Source organism: Ricinus communis, chromosome 1 (genome assembly GCF_019578655.1).
Source record: "Ricinus communis isolate WT05 ecotype wild-type chromosome 1, ASM1957865v1, whole genome shotgun sequence".
Taxonomy (NCBI): Eukaryota; Viridiplantae; Streptophyta; class Magnoliopsida; order Malpighiales; family Euphorbiaceae; genus Ricinus; species Ricinus communis.
Window position 1 is genome coordinate 10,660,150 of NC_063256.1, and position 20,277 is coordinate 10,680,426.

The window sequence follows — 20,277 nt, forward strand, 5'->3', positions numbered from 1 at the left end:
TTTAAACAGAAAATGGATGATGACTTTTTTGTAATAAAGAAAATTGTTTAAGATATAATTCAATATCCGTACAACCAACAAGAAGTGCTTCAAACATTAATTGGACATGGGAAAGCCACCTGTTATATCGGACGCATGCACACAGGTCAGCCTACTATTAACTATAGGCTATAACTCTGAATTATGGGACTCTTGCTTCCCAGTACAAAGTGGAGAAAATTATTAACACATCCATTACATTTTCCTTTCAAAATCATTTGGCCTGAGAATTCTAGGGATGCTCTTTTGCTATTTATTTAAAGAATCCAGAGATTTAACATTTTATATTTATAATTTCAATAGTGTTTTTGTAATTTTCATTTTTATTTTATTTTAAGTCTGATTTAAAAAAAATATTTATAACTCATTTAGTATTTTATAAATAATATTAGTTTATGTTTTTCTAGTTTAGGATTTTTAATTTAAATACTGGTAAACCTAATTTAATGTACACGTATACTTAGGCTATTTTCAAAATTATGTGTTTCAATTCTCTTTTTAGGTGTAATTTTTAAACATTTCAAGTATTGAATTTTAAGAGTTTTCTTTTTTCTTTCTTTCTTATTTCTCTTATTAAAATGAATTTCTTTCAAATCGGACATAAAATTCAATCTTAAATCTTTATTTTTCTATAATAATTAACATAAATCAGATTTTCTAAATTCTATCCCACATAATTTCTATTTTTTACATTTAACTCAACCAACATGTAACGATAACAAAAAAATACTAAAATGTATATTGAATTAAAAAAATTTTACTCGACCACAACTAATTGAAAACTGCCACGCATGCATGTGTTTTATACTTTGAATTGAATAATTGACATACTTTATTATTTAAATAAATATATATATATATTAATCATCAATTGATTTAGTCTAAAAGCTTTCTTTTCAAATTTTATAATTATTTTACTCCCATCATTCATATAGTAGTAGAATATAATACACCAAAAATAGCAAGAAAAAAAACCCAAAAATATATAAACAATGAGTATTCGAGTTCCGAGGACGTAGATAAGAATCCACCAAACCGTTTATTTATATGAATCCTTTCTGAAATTTCTGTAAAATTGAATCCAAATTGGCTTACAGAATGAGTGCTAGGATATCAGATTTTATCACAAGCAAATTAGCTTATAAATCTTATAGAATGAAGAGCAGTACTATCTTGCAATTACACTACAGGCAAAAGAAAAATGAAAAGAATGGTCTAGAGGTCAGGGATAAAGAATAATAACAGGGGCAAGTAGTGGCCACTGAATAACCTTAGATTTACAGGACATAATTAAACCACTTTTATGCATATTCAGGATATACAAGTGGGGCGGCATTATTCTGTGTTCAATCATTGTTCATATTGGAAAAGGGACACGCTGCTTAGACTAAATCTAGAGTTCTTTTAAGCAATCGTCAACCCTTTTAATCTATAATTAAAGCCACTCCAGCGAGTGTATTCCAGGTGCAGATTAGCTATCCACCTTGCCATATAATTGGCCCCAACTGTATCAAAAAGTTCAAAACCAGCCTATCAAATCACTCTACCTTTTTTTTTTTTATCGCCAAGGCCAATCCAAGAGTCCCAAACGTTAAGCCAACCAGAAATTTCTGAATGCTCAAATATGGGAAATGAGAGCGGTGCATCATGATCTTGATTGCGAACGACCACACTGATTTTTGTCTGTTCACTTTGTCAACTGTTGCCGCAAAAGCTTTATTATCACTACAAATTTTCTTCTGCTAGAAAGAAACCAACTTACTGTCTCTTCATACCCGAGTGTTAGCAAATAGTTTTGCAAGAAATGGAATAAAGTCAGTCACTAGAATCAAAAGGCATTTGCAAGCAAAACATGGTCAATGTCAACAATCAGACCCAGACTTGCATTTTTTAGCTAAACAGTGTATATCCGTAATAGCAGCTGGATGCAACGTATTCCTTACAGAACTTGACAGATAGTGAAAGATAAAAGAAAAGGAGAAGAAACAAAGGAATTACTCCAAGTAGAATAGTGTTCAATTCTATACCAATATGGCAATATCTGAAAGAAAAGGGAATCCAACTCATAACACCTCTAACATATTGGATCATCAACTAAACTTTAGGGATGCTGTTCATTCTCTGGTCAAGGAATGAAACAGCAATCAACCAACATTCCAAACGCGCATACAGGATCAATTATCGCCGCATGTTTTTTTTATATTAATTACGACAATATCTGGTATAGTAAAATCCAAAATGCAGAGATGAGAGACCTACTAACATCAGAACTTAGAAGGGACTGCGAAGAAAAAGATAAGGGATTGACATTTGGAACCTTCAATACAAGAAAAAAAAAAAACTCAAAATCTTTGATCCTAACAGTGAACTTGTAGATGAGGCTTTGACCTGACAGGGAATCTCGGTTGTTTGAAACGTAAACCAAATTTGCTTTCATTTTTCCTTCTATGGATTTATGCACCATAACGAGTGTAGAAACAAACAATTTTGCATTAAAACCCATCGACAAAATTCAAAAAAGGCGTACAATTTACATTGTTTCTCCTATTGTTTGGCAAGTAACCATTGGAAACCCCAATTTTCAGCTTTTGGTCTGTCCAACTGCACAATCTCCCATTTAAACTCCATTCATGCTCCACCAATTAGCATTAAAAGGACCCAAGGGTTTAATTAGTATGATTGTTCATGGAGGAAAAACCTAAGCAACCTAAAAGGTTAGATTTCTTGCCTGATCATGATTCCAAGGATATATCCCTCTAGTTACTTATTGGTAAACTATTCGACATTTTAATTTTTAAAATATAAATACAACCAGCAGCCTAATTTTAGGCCAAACTGATACGAAACTCCAATCAGCAAAATTAACAAATGCAAACTAAAGCAGCCAAGGGCGAAATCAACAAGGTCCATTAAGTCGAGCAAATTTCTTTGCTTGGATCACTGAGTGGTTCTTGACCCGGAAATCACAAAACCAGCAATTTCAATATTTTAATAAGAATGCCAGGAAAACAGCATAATCACGCATTGTTTATATAAAATCTCCCAGTAATCAAGCTCGCTAAACTAAATGAAAACTGAACCACAATTCGCATAACCAACAAATGATGAACTAACCTGATCAGATATCATTCGTTTACACGCATTTTCCATTCACAAAATAAGCTCAACAGAATGCATTTACCTATCTATTTTATACGTTTAGCTATCAATAATTTTACTCAAAATTACCTATGAACATTTATTATAAGTAACAGCAAACAGACCAAAAGCGAAATAGTGAAAATGTAATAGTGGATGGATCAGCGTGGAAGGTTTTGATCAAGGCAGGAAGCATGGGGGCCGGCAGACAGTGGATGCTTAAGAGTAAAATGTAGGGAGAAGTCTAGACTCGGCATTCAATGCTAGAATGCAGCCCACGCCTTTTCATTTCAACCCCAAATTTGTTGTTATAGGAGAGGTTGCGACAGTCACAATGCAACAACTCTAACAAAGGACTAGGGGCCCTCTCCCTTCTTTTCCTAATCTTTACATCCATTGCTAACCACCCATTAATCTCCCTGCTCATACCTTTTACTTTATTGCCATCATTTCCAATCCAATTTTACACGGCAATTTGAACATTCAAACTCAAAGAGATGTGAAAAGGTATTACCGTTTCTGAACATCAGCTCAATCGGGAGTTCTTCGCATGGAGGCGGGCTCGGAAGAGAGGCTATTTTAATGTGTTCCTCCACTGGTCTTTATTAGGGTTTAAGGGTGGAAGTTTATGACACTTATACGACGTCGTTGTGCCCGGGTAAAACGACGGCGCGCACGTATTTCCTTTTGTTTTGATTTTCGCTGCAACGAAAATAATTATGGCTAATGAGAGTGATTTTGCTGAAAGAAAGCGATTATTCTTCCCTCGTATTTTTAGAACTTACCCAATTTTTTAAAATATTTACAAAAATTATTCTTTTTTTTTTTGGGAATTACCTTTACTGTTTTTAACTTTTTCACTTTTTTTAAAATCAGTTTTAGATATTTTATATATATATATATATATATATATATTTCAGTAAATAAGTACTGTTTATTGTTAAACATTTATGTTAAATTTTATTTTATTTTAAAAAGTTTCAAATGTTCAAAATATATTATTATTTAACAAAAGTGTTGTCAAAATTTTTTTATTCACATTTTATTTCATTTGTAAAAAAGTTGAAATACCTAATATATATTTAATATATACTATTTTTTGTTAAATATATAAATTTTGTTGTTATTTATTTTTATTTTAATAATGTTTCATATTCTTTTAAACTTTTTAAAATACTTGCAAATATTGATTAGATTATTCATTTAAATTTTAATATTGAAAGAATTTGACATTTCATATCATTAGTATTTAAATATAAATATAATTAAATATTAATATATATTTTATTTAGTTTATATCAAAAGTATACCAAATATATACTTTTTTCTTTAATATATACTCAATATTTTTTTTTAACCTTGTAACAGTCTATCATATTTCTCATATGTGCTATTTTAAACACCTCTCTAAATTTTTAAATCAGAAAAATACCTTTTAAAATTATTTATTTATTTATTCATCATTAATATCACAAAGTTAAAAAAATATAATAATAGTTTATAAAAATTAATATTTTCTAGATTCATTATTTGTCAAACATATACTGGATATATACATTTTTTCTTCAAAGTATATCCAATATATATATTTTATCAGAAAAATAAAATCGAATATTTTTGTAAATAAAATTTCGTTTTAGGATATTCTTATAAATAAAGTTTCATTTCTTTGTATTTTTGTTATTAGTAATTTTTATGGATACTTTTATAATTATTTTATATTTTTGATATTTATGAGAAAAACCTTTTCTTAATTATTTTTTAGAAAAGGAAAAATCATTCCATTAAAGTCCATTAAATATGTTCAAAGGGAATTACTGAACTTATTACTTTTTTATATTACTTATTTATGCAAGTTTTCTTTTGAAATTTTATTTTTTATGAATTTATTTAGAATTCTTTTATGTTTTTTTTTTTGAATTTTTCTCTTGGATTTGATTTTTTAAATTTTTATTGTTTTCAAAGTTTATACTTTTCCTCTTCCTCCCTGCCTTTCTTTTCTTCTTCAATAATATATATATATATAGTAAATAAAAGTGTTTTTAACATAAAATCTAAAAAAGGTTAAAGAAAATCTAAAAACAACACTCTATTTGTCAATCATTGTTAAAGATTCTATCTTTTAGGGGTTTTTACTGAAGATTTTTCACCTTTATAACTACACTATATCATTACACATGTCCAACTTGTAAAAATTTCTCTACTCTAGTAATATGTAACCAGACTCTAATCTAAATTATTAACTCTGATCTTAAAAATGGACATACTTTTCAATTATTTTATATGATTTATGCTTCCAAGTCATAGATAAGGCACTTTAAATATTGGGTATGTAATTGAGTTTTTAGCAAAAACTCATGGAGTTATTTTTTTTTTTTTATTGAATTGTGAAATGAGTTTTTTTTTATATATATATAAAACAAGTTTTAATATATGCATTTATTTTTTACATGTAAATATTATATTGATGTATTTTTTATAATTATTATATAATTAGTTTATTAGTTAATAAATTATTTTTCTAACTATAGAATAATCTTTATGACAGTTTGGCCTAGAGAAGCAGTCTGATAAGAGCGGGAAGTGGACGCGGGGGCAATGATATGATGCCTGGATAAGGAACGGCTTTTGCCAAGCTTCTAGGATGGTAGCACTCTAGGGTACGGGAATACACGAATGAATCGAATTGCACATCAAAACAAGGCTGGAACAATTGATAACATATATGTAAAGATTTAGAACTAATCACATGATGCGCTTTTTGGTTGTTTGGTTATGGAATTGTAGGAACTTTAAAGTTAAATGTGCTTGATTTAGAGAAATCTCAGGATTGGTAACCTTTTGGAAAGTTCTCAAACCGGCCAAATTGATAAAACCGTGAGGCCAGTGGAGTGCCAAAATGGACAATATCTAATGTCATCTGGTTTTGGGTCGTTACAAATGGTATCATAGCATGACCATTATAGTAGATGTTCGAGGACGAACTAAGCGAAAGCTGGTGGGTATGCGACAGCCTGGCCTAGAGAAACGGTTCGATAAAGGCGAGAAGTGGAGCCGGGGCAAGGATATGATGTATGGACAAGAAGCGGTTTCTGGCAGGCTTCTAGAATGACAACACTTTAAGGGAATACATGAAGTAATTGAATTGCACATCGAAATGGAGCGATAATGGTTTATAACATATATGTAAAGAGTTTGAACTAATCACATGAGACACCTTTTAGTTGTTTGACAGTAAAGTTGTAGGAACTCCAAAATTAAACGTGCTTGGTTTAGAGACATTATATGATAGATTAAGTGGGGAGCCAAAGCGGATAATATCTCATATGATCTGGTTTCGGGTCATTAGAATCTTAATTATAGTAAATAATATTTTAATCATATTTACAATATAATATTAATTATTAAATTAGTTCCTTAAAATTAAATAATAACTTCTAGTTTTAAAAAAATAGTAAGATAAATTATTTTTATGTTATTAATTTTAAATATAATTAAAAATAAAATAATAAATATTTTTTTTAAAATCATATTTATTACATTAATAAAATTTAAAAATATTATAAATGTTATTAAGAAACGCACTTAAAAAGATATTTTAAGTTATGAATTTTTAAAATGTAATAAACAATTATAAAATTAAAAATTCTATTATATTTTGATAATAAAGTCATTTTACATTATTATTTAAACTATAATTACCTAAACAAATTACAAGTATTGATAATAATTATAATAATTTTTATTTCACTTTCCATATCAATCCATTTCGTTGAGATCAATTTGTTTTTTCAAAACTTATGATACTCTGATATAATCGACAATTAAATGCTCGTATCCTATAATTATTTTCGTAAATCTAAATATAAAGCATCTCATTACAATCCAATATAAATTTTCTCATAAACTGGATATTGTTTTTATACAAGTGATTTTGTTTTTTTCCCTTCCTTTCATTCCGTTTGCATTAGATTTGTATATTAATTTTAAAGTGATTAAAAATATGTTATGTGTATGAGATTGTAACTAATGTGAAGTTAGAATGATACATTCGCTCCTACACGCAATTTAAGCCCTTTGATTGATTTATGGTTAAGTTTTCGGCTTAAGGTTGTAGTTAATCTGAAGCCCAACTGATAGATGTGCTTCTATATAGAATTTAGGATTGCTTATTTAGTACTTTTTCTCTCAAAATTAGATAATTTGCTTGACTATTTTTAATTGTTTACTCCGATGTCATTTCTATTATATTTGTTTTTTAATTGTCGAAGCCTTTGCCGAGGTTATTGTTGGAACAAGTTTTATTTATTTATTGACTGAAAGGTGATTTCATTAAGAAACAGAAGACGAACAACCGAAGTATGCTCAAAACAAACAACCTGACTAACATAAGTATGGAAGAGAATGTGCAGTCACATTGGCAGGCCTGGGCATGAGTTACAAATGAGTGAACATTGTGCGCTCGTGTTTACGAAGGAACGATACAATGAGCTACAATTTGATATTTTTACTGTCACGCTAAATTACATAAAATTCGTTAACTGGAAAATTTAATTGGGGAGAATTTTTTTATTTTAATTTTCATAGAAAATTTGTAAAATATGTTTATCTTTTGTTATATAGAAAATATTTTATTTTTTATCTAGATAAAATTTAGAATATATAAAGTAAATTTATCGCTATATTTAAAATAAATGACATTTTATACAAAGAAAAATATAAACAATTTATTAAACTTAATTATTAAAGTTTAGTTATAATTTTAAAAATATAAAAATTTATTTTTAATTTTCTAAAATGCAGTATAAGTAAATATAAAAAATTTAATTTTTAAATTTTTTAAATAACTGACATTATTTTTTATAAGTTACAAATCTTAATTTTTATTGATTTTAATATTTTATTTCCGTGTTACAGTTGTATTAATTTTAAGAAAAAAAGGTGAGTATATTTATTTCACGCTTTCAAAAATAAAATACTTATTTCATAATTTAATAGACTATGTGAAATTTTTTAACAATAAATTATTATATTCATAAACTTAAATAGGTTAAATTTATTAAATTATATATGAAACTTTTATAATTAGTATGATTATTTTTATTTATATCTATAAATAATAATAATAAAAAAGTTTATCATATTTTATTATCTGGAAAAAAATTATAAATTAACAAATATAATAAGATCGGAATTATTTGAAATTGAAGTAAAAAAATTGTTCTATTTTATTATTTTTACAAAAAAGAATTAATATTTTTTTAAAAATATCCATATCGAGAATTTCAAAAATTTGTAAACATACTTTTTATAACATTAAGCAGCAACATCCGTTTTTTACTTTTCAATATGTTTAATGTAATTGCTTTGATTTTAATTTTATTTGTTCATACTGTGGCTTAAAATGAGCCCCAGGGGCCTGCCAATGGCAACATTCCAGCCCAGAAAGTACTGAGTCGCAGGGAAAAGAGCTACGTGGTACGGCTAGTAGGCCTCGAATCCAGCACCGAGTCACCAAATCAATCCTGACGTCCTCTTCTTGTACGCTTATGATGCTCAAAAAACCCGACAACACTGCACCACACGCTTAGTCTTCCAGTTTTGCCCTTTCGCGCTTTCCCTTGGCCAATTTTCTTCTTTTTTTCCTTCGCTCCCTCCCTTTTCAATTTCCAATCCCCAATATTTGGAGCCAAAACCCGTCACCGCTCGCTTATCCTAATTAAAAAAGGAATATATATATATACACACATATTTTTTAATAATTTAAATTCAACTTTTATTATATTATTATTTATAATATTTATATCTTCAACTGATTCTTTCCACGTCGTTAAGTTGCGGAACCTAAACCTTTGCGTCTTACCGTTTTGCTCTACTTCCATTCAATCCTTCGCAATCTTCCGTTGTTTCTCCTCGGAATCAAGTTTTTCCGGTTTCTCGAATTCAGTATTTTTGGTTTTCAATCTAAAAACTTGAGAATTAGAAGCTCAAATATCGGTTCAGTTATTTTCAACCATCATTCACAAGCCAAAAAAAAAAAATCCGAAATTTATCAGTTTTGTAGGCTTACGTTTCCTCTAATTAGTTAAATTAGGGCTTCGAAATCTGATTTTAAGGTTTATTGGGTCGGCCACACAAGTGGTTTATCCTAGTTCGCATCACCAGATCGCTGTATTCAAGATTTGAAGTGTTAATAATTTGAAAATTTTTATATACTCAATTCAATTTTTTGGTGTCCCGATACGAAATTAGGGTTTGGGGAATGTTCAGAAGATGATTGTTAAAAAGACAATGAAAGTTGAAATGCCGAATTTGAAGCGGTGTAAGGTGAAAAAACCTAGCATTAGTGAATATGAAGAAGAGGATTACGAGTGTCTGTTGATTCCAAAGAAACGCAAAACTAACGGATTTGATTCTTATTCAATTGGTATGTATACTGAAATCGATGACTATAGCAGTGGTTCGGGTTCTTGGATTGGTGAAGGATCTTATTGGGCTGGTGAGGTGCAGTCAAATTCTAAGAGATTGAAGAGGCCTCCGGTATCTAGATCTTCACGGGGACGATTACAGATGCTTCCTTCGAGGTTTAGTGATTCGGTTGTTGATATGTGGAAGAATGAGGAATGTAGAGCTGGCGACACTGATTTTAGCCTTGAGGATGACGCTGATGGATTTGTAGAAGATAAAGAGGATTTTATTAATGTTAAGAGATGTAGATATACTGAAAAGGAGTTTGTAAAGAATAAGTTTGGATTTGGAAGTTGTAATTCTAATTCTTATTCATTTTATGAAGAGGAAGGAAATGGAGGAATTGGCGATGTAGGGTTCAATAATTTTCAGTATAAAAACTACAATGTGAATAATTTGAGGTCGCATGACTATGTGCCAGGATTCAGATATAGTGGTGCGCAGAAATTGAGAAGTGAAGGAGCTGGGAATAAGAAGAAGAAGGATGTTTATAAGCCAGAGGATTTTGCTTTGGGAGATTTAGTTTGGGCAAAATGTGGGAAAAGATATCCATGGTGGCCAGGTATTGTGATTGATCCTATACTGGAAGCTCCTGAAGCTGTTCTTAGCTGTTGTCTTCCCGGTGCTCTCTGTGTCATGTTTTATGGTTATTCTAAAAATGGAACACGAAGGGTATCACTCACCATCTCTCTCGCTCTCTATAGTTGTTTTGATTTTTACTTTTTGGAATTTTATCGCTTCATTTATGGTATTCATCTAAGTTATTGGTGATGGGCAGGATTATGCATGGGTAAAACAAGGGATGTTATTTCCATTTGCAGAATTCATGGATAGGTTTGTCCAGTGTCATATTTGGTTGATGATTTTGTATCCTTATTAAAGAGGTAACAATGTAGCTTGATTTTTCTTTTTCTTTTTTTCCATTGCAGATTTCAGGGACAGACCCAATTGTATAATTGCAAGATGAGTGACTTTCAGATGGCACTGGAAGAGGCAATTTTAGCAGAAAATGGTTTCTTGGAAACAAGAGTTAGTGCTGCACATATGGCACTTTCAGAAGCTAACCTCAATGGTTTCCAAGAAGCAAGCGGTTCAAGTCAAGATCAAGAGTTTTATGGCCAATACCAGGCAAGTATTCCCAGAAACTACTTTTCACGTATCCTCCTATTTCTGGTCATTGTGTAGTTGTTTTAACCATTGGAGGTTGAATTGGCACGAAGTCTCTCAAGCATTGGAACACTTTAGATTGTGGCAACTTCATGGTTTAGCGTATGGAGGTTGTATTATGGTTGAGCTTTTTGAGATAGAAACGATTAACTTGTTTGATTAATTTTAATGCTTATTCCTGCTTTGTCTTCCATTTATTTTATATATTTGTTCACCCTAACAAGTAGCTAGTTAATGAAATTTCCAATTTTATCTGTTTTCTGGCAGGAGATTGATGTTGGTATTAGAAAGGAAACTAGATTTGCTCTTAAAGGTCCCTAACAGTTTGATATTCTCTATATATTGATATAGTTAGAAAATATTGGGTCGGTTATATATGCTCATGATTTATAGGATTAAAATTCCAGTTGTAGGAGCTTCTGTTTATGGGTTTAGGTGCATAAGTCACTTAAAAAGAGAATGTTTCCACCATCCATGAAATGTGCCTCTCATTCTATAGGAATTCATTCTTTCTTGCGGTAGTTCTTTTATCTCACTTTTGGATCTTGATGACTTCATTTTGATAGTTTGGTCTTTCCTGATCATGATGCTTATAGTATCTGGGTGTTTGGTTATTGGAATTCATCAATTATTTTGATTGTACAGAATGTGTCTTACAAGGATATGAGATGCTGTGATAGCTGTAATCTAATCTTGCCATGCAAAACTATCAAAAGAAAGGCCTCAGTTTTCCAGACAGAACTTATATGTAAACATTGTGCTAAGGTTCATCAGAATTGCTTTGGAATTTTAATTCTTTTGTTTATTTATCTATTTTTTGTTTTTTTATGTAATTATTTTTGAAAATGGTTTGCATTAATCTCTCCTACAGTTAAGAAAGTCAAAGCAGTATTGTGGCATATGCAAGAAGATTTGGCACCATTCAGATGGTGGGAATTGGGTGAGATTTTTAGTTATTTGAATTAATCTTGTGGTTGCAACAGAATGATTTGGTAGATAGTTGGACTGAAAACCTTCTGCTTCAGGTATGTTGTGATGGTTGTAATGTTTGGGTGCACGCTGAGTGTGACAACATTTCTCGCAAACTTTTCAAGGTATGTAGAAGATATTACAAACTAATGCATTCTGTTGTCACTTATGTGAACTTGTCCTAATTAATCAGAAGTGAATGCTAACTGACCTTTTTATCTTTGAAGGATCTGGAGAATTTCGACTATTATTGTCCTGATTGCAGAGTCAAGTTTAAGTTTGATTCAAATTATTTTGAGAGAATAAAGCTGCATGTCAAGTATATTTCATTATTTTCTTACATTTATTTATTTGACATAATATAACCCTCTTTTTCCTAGGATGTTTTAATCCCAACATATGACATTATTTACTTGTCCAGATCCATAGTAAACAATGGACAAGCTACGCCACCTGATGAAATTACTGTGGTGTGCAATGGGATGGAAGGAACATATATTCCAAAACTTCATCTGTAAGCCTCTGAAACTTGATTAATATGGATAGTGTAAACTAATTTTTATATTCCTCTCTCTATTCGCCTCCCACCCACCCTTCAAGGATCAATGCAATTTTTCCATATATAATGATTCATTAGACAGACTATCTACTTTGAAAATGGAAATTTAGGTATTTCCAGCTTACAATTCAGTTGTTGCTATTGGCCAATGCCCTACTTTATTTATTTTGCTTATGTGGTGAAGAAAGTTTTGGGTAACGCTTTTCCCTCCATTTTAGTAAATCTGAATGAGCTTTTTCCCTTTTCTTTCTGTTGGTAGAATTGTTTGCAAGTGTGGTTCATGTGGATCTCGCAAGCAAACACCAAGTGAATGGGAAAGGCACACTGGGTGCAGAGCCAAAAAATGGAAGCACAGTGTGAAAGTCAAGGATACAATGTTACCACTGGAAAAATGGGTTTGTATTGGCATTTTCTTTTGATGTGTGATTGCCCTTTATGGTATTTGTAACTTGCTTTATGCTGTCCCAATTTTACTAAGCTGTTTCCTTGATGTGATGGAGTTTATAAGCATTCGATCTAAGTTGAAGTACAGTATACGCGTTTGGTTATTTTAGAATTAAGGCACTAATTTGCTGGTAAATTGCGTGTTTGCTTAAATCTGATAAAAAGTAATCGTCTTATCTAGTACTGTTGTTTGCAGCGACACCACATAAAGAGCATATGAAAACAAAAAATGGAACATTGTAATTTCAATCAAATATTCTGACAGATATCAGTATGAATTCTAGTCTTGCAATAACAAAACTGAGAAAAATGCTGATCATGATACTGAGTGAAGTTTCTTTTTAGTTTTTATAGCTTGTAATTGTTTAGCAGTATACACCAGGCTCAGTAAAAGTAATAGCTTTTTACTTTGTATATTCACTCATGGTCTGGAATGAATTTGGTAATACTTTATTTATACAAGGCTGATATAGTTAGTGTGTTAGCTGTCCAAATTTCTCTGAGCTAAGCATTGCTTCTATTATTATGGTACATTCCACTGCTATAACTTGTAGTGCAAACGATTGTTTATGTGTTAGAATGATTTTCATTTTTGTACTTCCTGTACGATTTCCTATTGATATTAAAGTTGCTGCAGATTGCAGAGTACAATACACATGGAGTAGATACTCTGATATTAGATAAGCAGAAGCTGCTTGCTTTTTTGCAAGGTAACTTTGTAATTTTGAACTTTTGAGGGCTCAGAATTTTTCTTCCTCTTTTGCTGAAGTTTTTACTGAATGAAGATGAGAAAAAGTATATTTTGTCAATTGAACAGAGAAGTATGATCCGGTTTATGCAAAATGGACAACAGAAAGGTGTGCTGTTTGTAGATGGGTTGAAGATTGGGATGTCAACAAAATTATAATCTGCAACAGGTAGTTCTGTTATTCATTAGTTATCTTTGTCTGATTATTAGTATATTGGTGGTCACATCCTGGTGTAAGTTTAGACTTTGTTTATGCACTTAACTGCATTTACCTGAAAGGCGCTTTTATGTTCAGGTGTCAAATTGCTGTCCACCAAGAATGCTATGGAGTGAAGAACATTCAAGATCTTACTTCTTGGGTGTGCAGAGCTTGTGAAACTCCTGATGTTATGAGGGAGTGTTGCCTTTGTCCTGTGAAAGGTATATTTTCTAAATGATTTCTCTAAGACAACTTAGCTAGTTTTTGTTTTTGAGATTTTCCAGTAGGTTACAAGGCTCTTTAATAATTCTAAATTGTAAGATTTGCATAATTTTTTTCTTTAGTTCGATAGGAAACTAATTTAAAAATCACTATACTATGTAAGTGGAACCTATATTACATGAGGGCGGTCCACATCTAGCTGGTTTAGGATAACTTCCTAAGATAACTGGTGCACGCAAGGAATTCCCTAAAATTATTTACTCAAATTCTATCTTTAGAACTGACAATTATGGACGTTCCCCTGCTTATAATTTAATGTGTCGAACCCATACCAAATGGTTGATCCAATTTCCTTATGGAATTGCCTACACCATTATCTCCAGTTAAAGGTTGCAGTTAATAAAATTCCATTTCTTGCGTCTCTACAAACTTTGTACTCATTTTTGTCACTAGCAGTGGCTGCAAAATCACTTATCAAAAGCTTCCTTTTGGCTTTTGACTTATGCTGCTGTAAATCTGAATATACAGCAGATGCTATTAATTACCAAGTAGACTGCCTCCATTGGTGCTTTATTCTCTCATGTGAAAGCTACTTTGTTCTTATATCTGCTAGCTGCTTTTTCAGGGGGAGCTTTAAAACCTAGCGATATTGAGATGCTTTGGGTTCATGTAACATGCGCCTGGTTCCGACCTGAAGTTGCTTTCTTGAATCATGAAAAGATGGAACCTGCCACTGGAATCTTTAGAATTCCATCAACTACATTTTTGAAGGTGTGTTGTGGTTTTTCAATAGATTGTGTTCTATTACATTGCCCGAGAATAAGAATGATGTTTCTCGCCTTATATTATCATATGGCACCCGTACATGTTAGGATTGTAATTTTTAATAAGCAAGCCCATTTCTAGTTGGGACAAGGTTTTCTGCAATATGGTAGTTCAGTCATGTTCAGTTCAGCCTCTTTTCATGTTAATTTTTACCAATCGAATTGATAAGTTGGTTGAACAAAATTGCTAGTGGCTGTGATCTAAATATTTTTATTGCATGGAGTACAGAGTTGTGTTATATGTAGTCAGACGCATGGTTCCTGCATTCAGTGTTGCAAATGTGCCACCTATTTTCACGCAATGTGTGCGTCAAGAGCAGGATATTTCATGGAAGTAAGTTCTATTTATTTGTTTAGAAAAGCCTTACGGTTCTCTCTTCTATCTGATTTATTTTCTTTAGAAAAGGCATGCAGGTTCTTTTTGTATGAAACTATTTGGTAATGAAAAAACACTTGCAGGTTTATTTTTGTAGGAACCATTTGGTATTTCGCAAAATAGTTTCCTATGTATTGATGCCTAAATTGCAATAACCTCCTGAAACCTTTACATAGTGTTGCAGGTTTATGCAGCGTGTTCCTATTATATTTATATCCAGCATTTCATTATAATATCATGAGAAATAATATGATATGATTCAACTAATTGGTAGATTGAATTTTCAGTTGCACTGCATAGAGAAGAATGGGATCCAAGTGACAAAAAAATTGGCATACTGTGCTGTTCACAGGTAAGTAATCATTCTCCTCCACTGTTTGCTCTGTCATTTTCCTTGCAGTTCCCCTTTGGATTGGAATTAATTCTGCTGCTGTGTGGACGTCTTAAATTGGTTTATCTTTTGGCTTGCTTGGTTTTGGTAGGACACCCAGTGTAGACTCTGTTGTTGTGGTGCGTAGTCCTACAGGGGTTTTTGCTGCCAGAAGCTTGCTTCAGAAACAGAATGGGTGCTTCGGTGGTTCAAGGTTGATTTCATATCAGGGAATGGAAGGCCTTCCTGAACCCTCTACCTCAGAGACTAATGAGTTTGAGCCACTTTCTTCTGCGCGATGTCGTGCTTATAAAAGAACAAACAAAAAGGTCAATTTGTTCTCAGTCATCTATCTGCAATATTTATTTTTTCTAATGCGGTCTTGGTTTTATTTAAGCCGACTCCATACTTATTTTGTTGGTATTACTTTTGTTTGCCAGAGGGCTGAAGGAGAGCCAATATTCCACCGACTGATGGGACTGAGACATCATTCTTTAGATGCCATAAGTAGCTTGAGCACCCATAAAGTAGTAATATTCTTATCCTCATTTACTTTCAGAAATTTTAGTGCTTTTTATTTTTTAATATTAAAAAGAAATAATGATTTGATAGCAGAGCATTGCTCCTTTTGATTGGTTATTAATACAGACGAATGCGTATGTTTCATTGCAGGAGATGGATGATTCCTTAGTCTTCTCTTCATTTAAGGAGAGACTTTGCCATTTGCAGGTAAACCACCGTTCTCCTTATTATGTGGTCGTCCTTGATGTAATTGTTAATTTCATTGTATTTGATTGACATGTTCTTGCGTTTTCAGAAAACTGAATGTCATCGGGTTTGTTTTGGTAAATCTGGAATACATGGATGGGGCCTCTTTGCTCGCAGAAATATTCAAGAGGGAGAAATGGTACTTGATTTACATGTGTTACTAGTGCTTGTCTTTGTTGAAACATTAGGAACTTTACAGTGGTTGGACTTCCAGTGGTAATTTCAATAATTCCCTGGAAGAGGTGCAATTTTAGTTCAGGTTGCTCTAGTTTTCCCCACTTCCTTTATTTGAATGATTCATGCATCTTTCTCCAGGTCATCGAGTATCGTGGTGAGCAGGTGAGGAGGAGTATTGCAGATCTAAGGGAGTCACGATATCGTTTAGAAGGCAAAGATTGCTATGTGAGTCTCTTGATACTCCTTTGATAGTGTGGACACCGTATGTCATGCGCTTATGTTTATATTGTGTAGTCATATAATGAAATTTGCCAATTTGCCACCAGGATTCTAAATCTATGCTTAAGAACTTTAATATTTTGACTGATTCTAAACTTTTAGTGGTTGTTGAATCTTGAATGTTGATGTGGCAACTTTATGGCTTGAGAAGGCATGGGTGCAACTGTGATATGTGAGATGAATTACTTAAACCTCTCAAAGAACAAACTTCTTTTGTCCTGATTGATTAGCTTAGGTAGAAGAAAAAACATTCTCTTTCTCCTTAATTTTATTTTCTTGTGTGTATACGAATGATGGGTTTATAAGACACAATTGAACAAATTGTAAACTGCAATAAACTGTTTGCATATTACATGCCCATGAGAATGCTTACCTTTTGTAATCAATCTTGCTTCGCTCCACATGCTGTTAGGCAGATTTTTTTTTTTTTTTTTCTGGTGATTGCTGCTATTTATGTCTTGATGGTTCTTGTTATGATTAAATTATTCAATGCAGTTGTTTAAGATAAGTGAGGAAGTGGTAATTGATGCAACAAATAAGGGGAACATAGCACGCTTGATCAACCATTCGGTAAGCTCTTGTTATAAGAAAAAAGTTTCATCTGAAATTGATTTTGAAGTATCTGTATTTTGGCTCTTGCAAACTGTTTCGAGTGATCAAACTTGTATTAGTAAGACAAACTGCATAATTAAGCCCCTGAAGTTTTTGATTTAGTTTATTGTGCTTCCTAATTTCTATTTGGTTTTATTGAGTCCTTATGTTTTATTTTACTTCTATTAAGGATTCAGTAGTCCTTAATCAAAGCAAAATTAAAAATAAAAGGACTCAATAGAACAAATAATAATCTCATGAAGTATGTGCAAGAATTCCTTAATCCAAGCAGAAATAAAATACAAGTTCTCAATAGAACAAAAGGTAATCAGGGGACCAATAAAATAAAATTGAAAGTTGAGGGGCTTGTGGGTTTTGCCTATGAATAATGATGATAATGTGGTAGCTTGTAGAGTACCTACTCAGGAAAGGACCTGGGAATTGGTAGTCCATTGTCTGAATCACCAGGGACCTGGATGCTAAATTATATTGCTCGCTTACTGTGGTGGATCCTAGATTACTACTGTGGCCAATTGTTCCTTGCCTAGAAAATGAAAATAACATGGATATTTGGTCTTGTGTTTGTTTGGTTCTCGTGGAACTTATCATGCATGGTTAATGCTCATTTGAAATTCTTTTCAATTGATGGATTAACTTTTATGTTGGGAATGATTAGCTTTTGGCCACACGTACCCTTACTGTAATTATTCTTTTCTTGTATATTGTTGACAAGTGCTATTTTACTGCAGTGTATGCCTAACTGCTATGCAAGGATAATGAGTGTGGGTGATGTGGAGAATCGTATAGTTCTTATTGCTAAGACCAATGTCTCCGCGGCGGATGAGCTAACGTACAATTAAAGCTCCTCTATTAGCTTTAGCCATTTAACTTTGCTTTCTCTGAAATATTAATTTGTGCTCTGCTGTATTGAGGAAAAACCTGTTTAAATTGTGCTTTACAGGTATGATTACTTATTCGATCCAGATGAGCATGATGACTTGAAGGTCCCTTGTCTCTGTAGAGCTCCCAACTGTCGGAAGTTCATGAATTAATTCTCTTGTTGAATCTTAATGCATCCGTTGGAAGCATCAGATCCATCTTCCTGTTTTCTTTTTTGTTCTAGGAAAGGTAGGTTCCTGTAATTTTTTTTAGATAGACTCTGGTAACCATGTAATTTTTGAGCTGCTATAAAAATGTAAATTCCGTTGCTGATTGAATGTCGTAATTTGTAATGAAATTTTCATTCAATAAATGGCAATCTGGTGGGTCTCCTATCGTTCGGTTACAACGGGTTTCTGGGAGGATCCTATTAAACGTATCTGAGTAAAAACTACAATGGATACTTTGTTTTGGGAATTGAAGTAAAAGAGATTAATTAAAAAGAAAAGAAAAGGTAAAGAGTAAACCAGGTCCAGTTTCTGTTCATACCCAGTTCTTAAGAAGAAACAGCTTCATCCTCAACATTAAATGAGCATATACGTAACATTAATTTTATTTTTTTTGCTTTAATGTTAAAGGTGTTTTACACAAACTCTTATATTTTATTATCCTTGTATCTTAATTTATATTTTTTTTATTGTAATATTAATTTATTTTTTAATAATATAATAATACTATAAAAATAAAAATATCATAAATTAAAGTTTTTATATATATTTATATATATATATATTACTAAAATATAAAATTTTGTCACACTTTAGTACAGTGTCATTTCAAATATTATATTATCTCTTACTTTACAAAATTGAAAATTTAGTTATTTTTCATTATTATATAATAATATTTTAAAATTCGAAAATTTAATAATAATAAAATGTTAAGATTAACAATTTTATATTCATAATTATAAGTTATAAATACAATCATATGAATATAAGTTTTAAGCATCAATTATAAAATTATAAATTTATATAATAAAAATGATAGTTACATAAATTAAAAACTATAAATTCAATGTACATATATTTAAATATTTTATATTTTATGAAACTCATAAACAACACTTAATTATTATATTCCTTATAACAATATTTACAATTGATTTTTTTAAAATTTATACCAGATTACTAATCAACTTACAATTTTTACATTTAATAAACTCACAAGTTATTACCTATAAACATGTATAATAGTAAAATTTAATATGGAAAATAAATAAGATATTTTATAAAAATATAAAATAATTTTTAACAGCATCTTTAAAAAGTTACTTCTAAAAATATTAAAGTTTATATTTAATATTGCACTGGACACTTTTATGGAAAATAAAAATTTAAGTCTTCTTTCTATTGATATTCATGATATTAAAACTTCATCAAAAGAATTAAACAAATACAAAAATACAATCATTAATGTAATCTTTTTAGAAAAATAATATATTTTAATTAGAAGAATCAAACATATAAAAAACATCGACCATTAATTTTATTTTTTTTAAAGAAACAAACATAATTTTAAGTATCTCTTACATACTAAAAATAAAATAAATAATTTTAATTTTAATTTCATACTACAAACAATTAAAAAAAAGTGATATAGATGTTAGAAATTTAGAACTTATGAAAATGTTATTGTCTATAAAACTTATGCAGGACTAAAGTTTAATTTGGTCACTAATTTTGTCATTCAAACTCAATTTAATTATTTTTTAATTTATAGACTTTTTAGCTCAAATTTTTGTAAATTTAATTTAAATTAATCCTATTTTATAAAAGAAAAAATAAAAATGAGAGTCGCTCTTTTTTTAAAATAAAAAACAATTACAAGATTTATAATAATTTTTAAAATTAAGTTTATAATTTTATTATAATTAATATAATTAAATAATAAATAGTTATTACCATAAATATTCTCGCTAAAACTGTTTTTGTTTTCAGCATCACCGCTACCACAATTGTTCTCTCACCGTTATTATTAAGAGAAAAAAAAAGAACATT

General features: G+C 30.9%; 1 protein-coding gene and 1 long non-coding RNA gene across 2 annotated transcripts; one reads left to right on the forward strand and one right to left on the reverse strand.

Annotated features, from left to right (window-relative positions):
- Positions 1-1,157: 1,157 nt before the first annotated feature.
- On the reverse strand, positions 1,158-4,039 carry LOC125369045. The gene is made up of 2 exons (XR_007214531.1): positions 3,692-4,039; positions 1,158-1,806 (listed from the first exon to the last, which is right to left on the reverse strand). It is a non-coding gene; the product is annotated as an uncharacterized LOC125369045 (long non-coding RNA).
- Positions 4,040-8,855: 4,816 nt separating this feature from the next.
- On the forward strand, positions 8,856-18,623 carry LOC8263529 (histone-lysine N-methyltransferase ATX3). Its single transcript, XM_015721878.3, has 23 exons — positions 8,856-10,317; positions 10,424-10,479; positions 10,575-10,773; positions 11,458-11,577; positions 11,684-11,752; positions 11,838-11,906; positions 12,009-12,100; positions 12,203-12,295; positions 12,600-12,735; positions 13,422-13,494; positions 13,602-13,701; positions 13,828-13,952; positions 14,579-14,724; positions 15,007-15,111; positions 15,441-15,505; positions 15,636-15,852; positions 15,964-16,053; positions 16,196-16,252; positions 16,341-16,430; positions 16,607-16,693; positions 17,243-17,317; positions 18,088-18,188; positions 18,300-18,623. Exons 1-23 carry the CDS (start codon positions 9,451-9,453, stop codon positions 18,388-18,390), a joined length of 3,123 nt encoding a protein of 1,040 aa, XP_015577364.2. The 5' UTR covers positions 8,856-9,450; the 3' UTR covers positions 18,391-18,623.
- The last annotated feature ends 1,654 nt before the right edge of the window (positions 18,624-20,277 follow it).

Coding starts and splice junctions, on each gene's coding strand:
- LOC8263529 (XM_015721878.3), top strand. CDS start 9,451: ATGATTGTTAAAAAGACAATGAAAGTTGAAATGCCGAATTTGAAGCGG. Junction 11,578..11,683: donor TATGTAAACATTGTGCTAAG/GTTCATCAGAAT, acceptor TCTCTCCTACAG/TTAAGAAAGTCAAAGCAGTA. Junction 13,495..13,601: donor GCTGCTTGCTTTTTTGCAAG/GTAACTTTGTAA, acceptor TCAATTGAACAG/AGAAGTATGATCCGGTTTAT.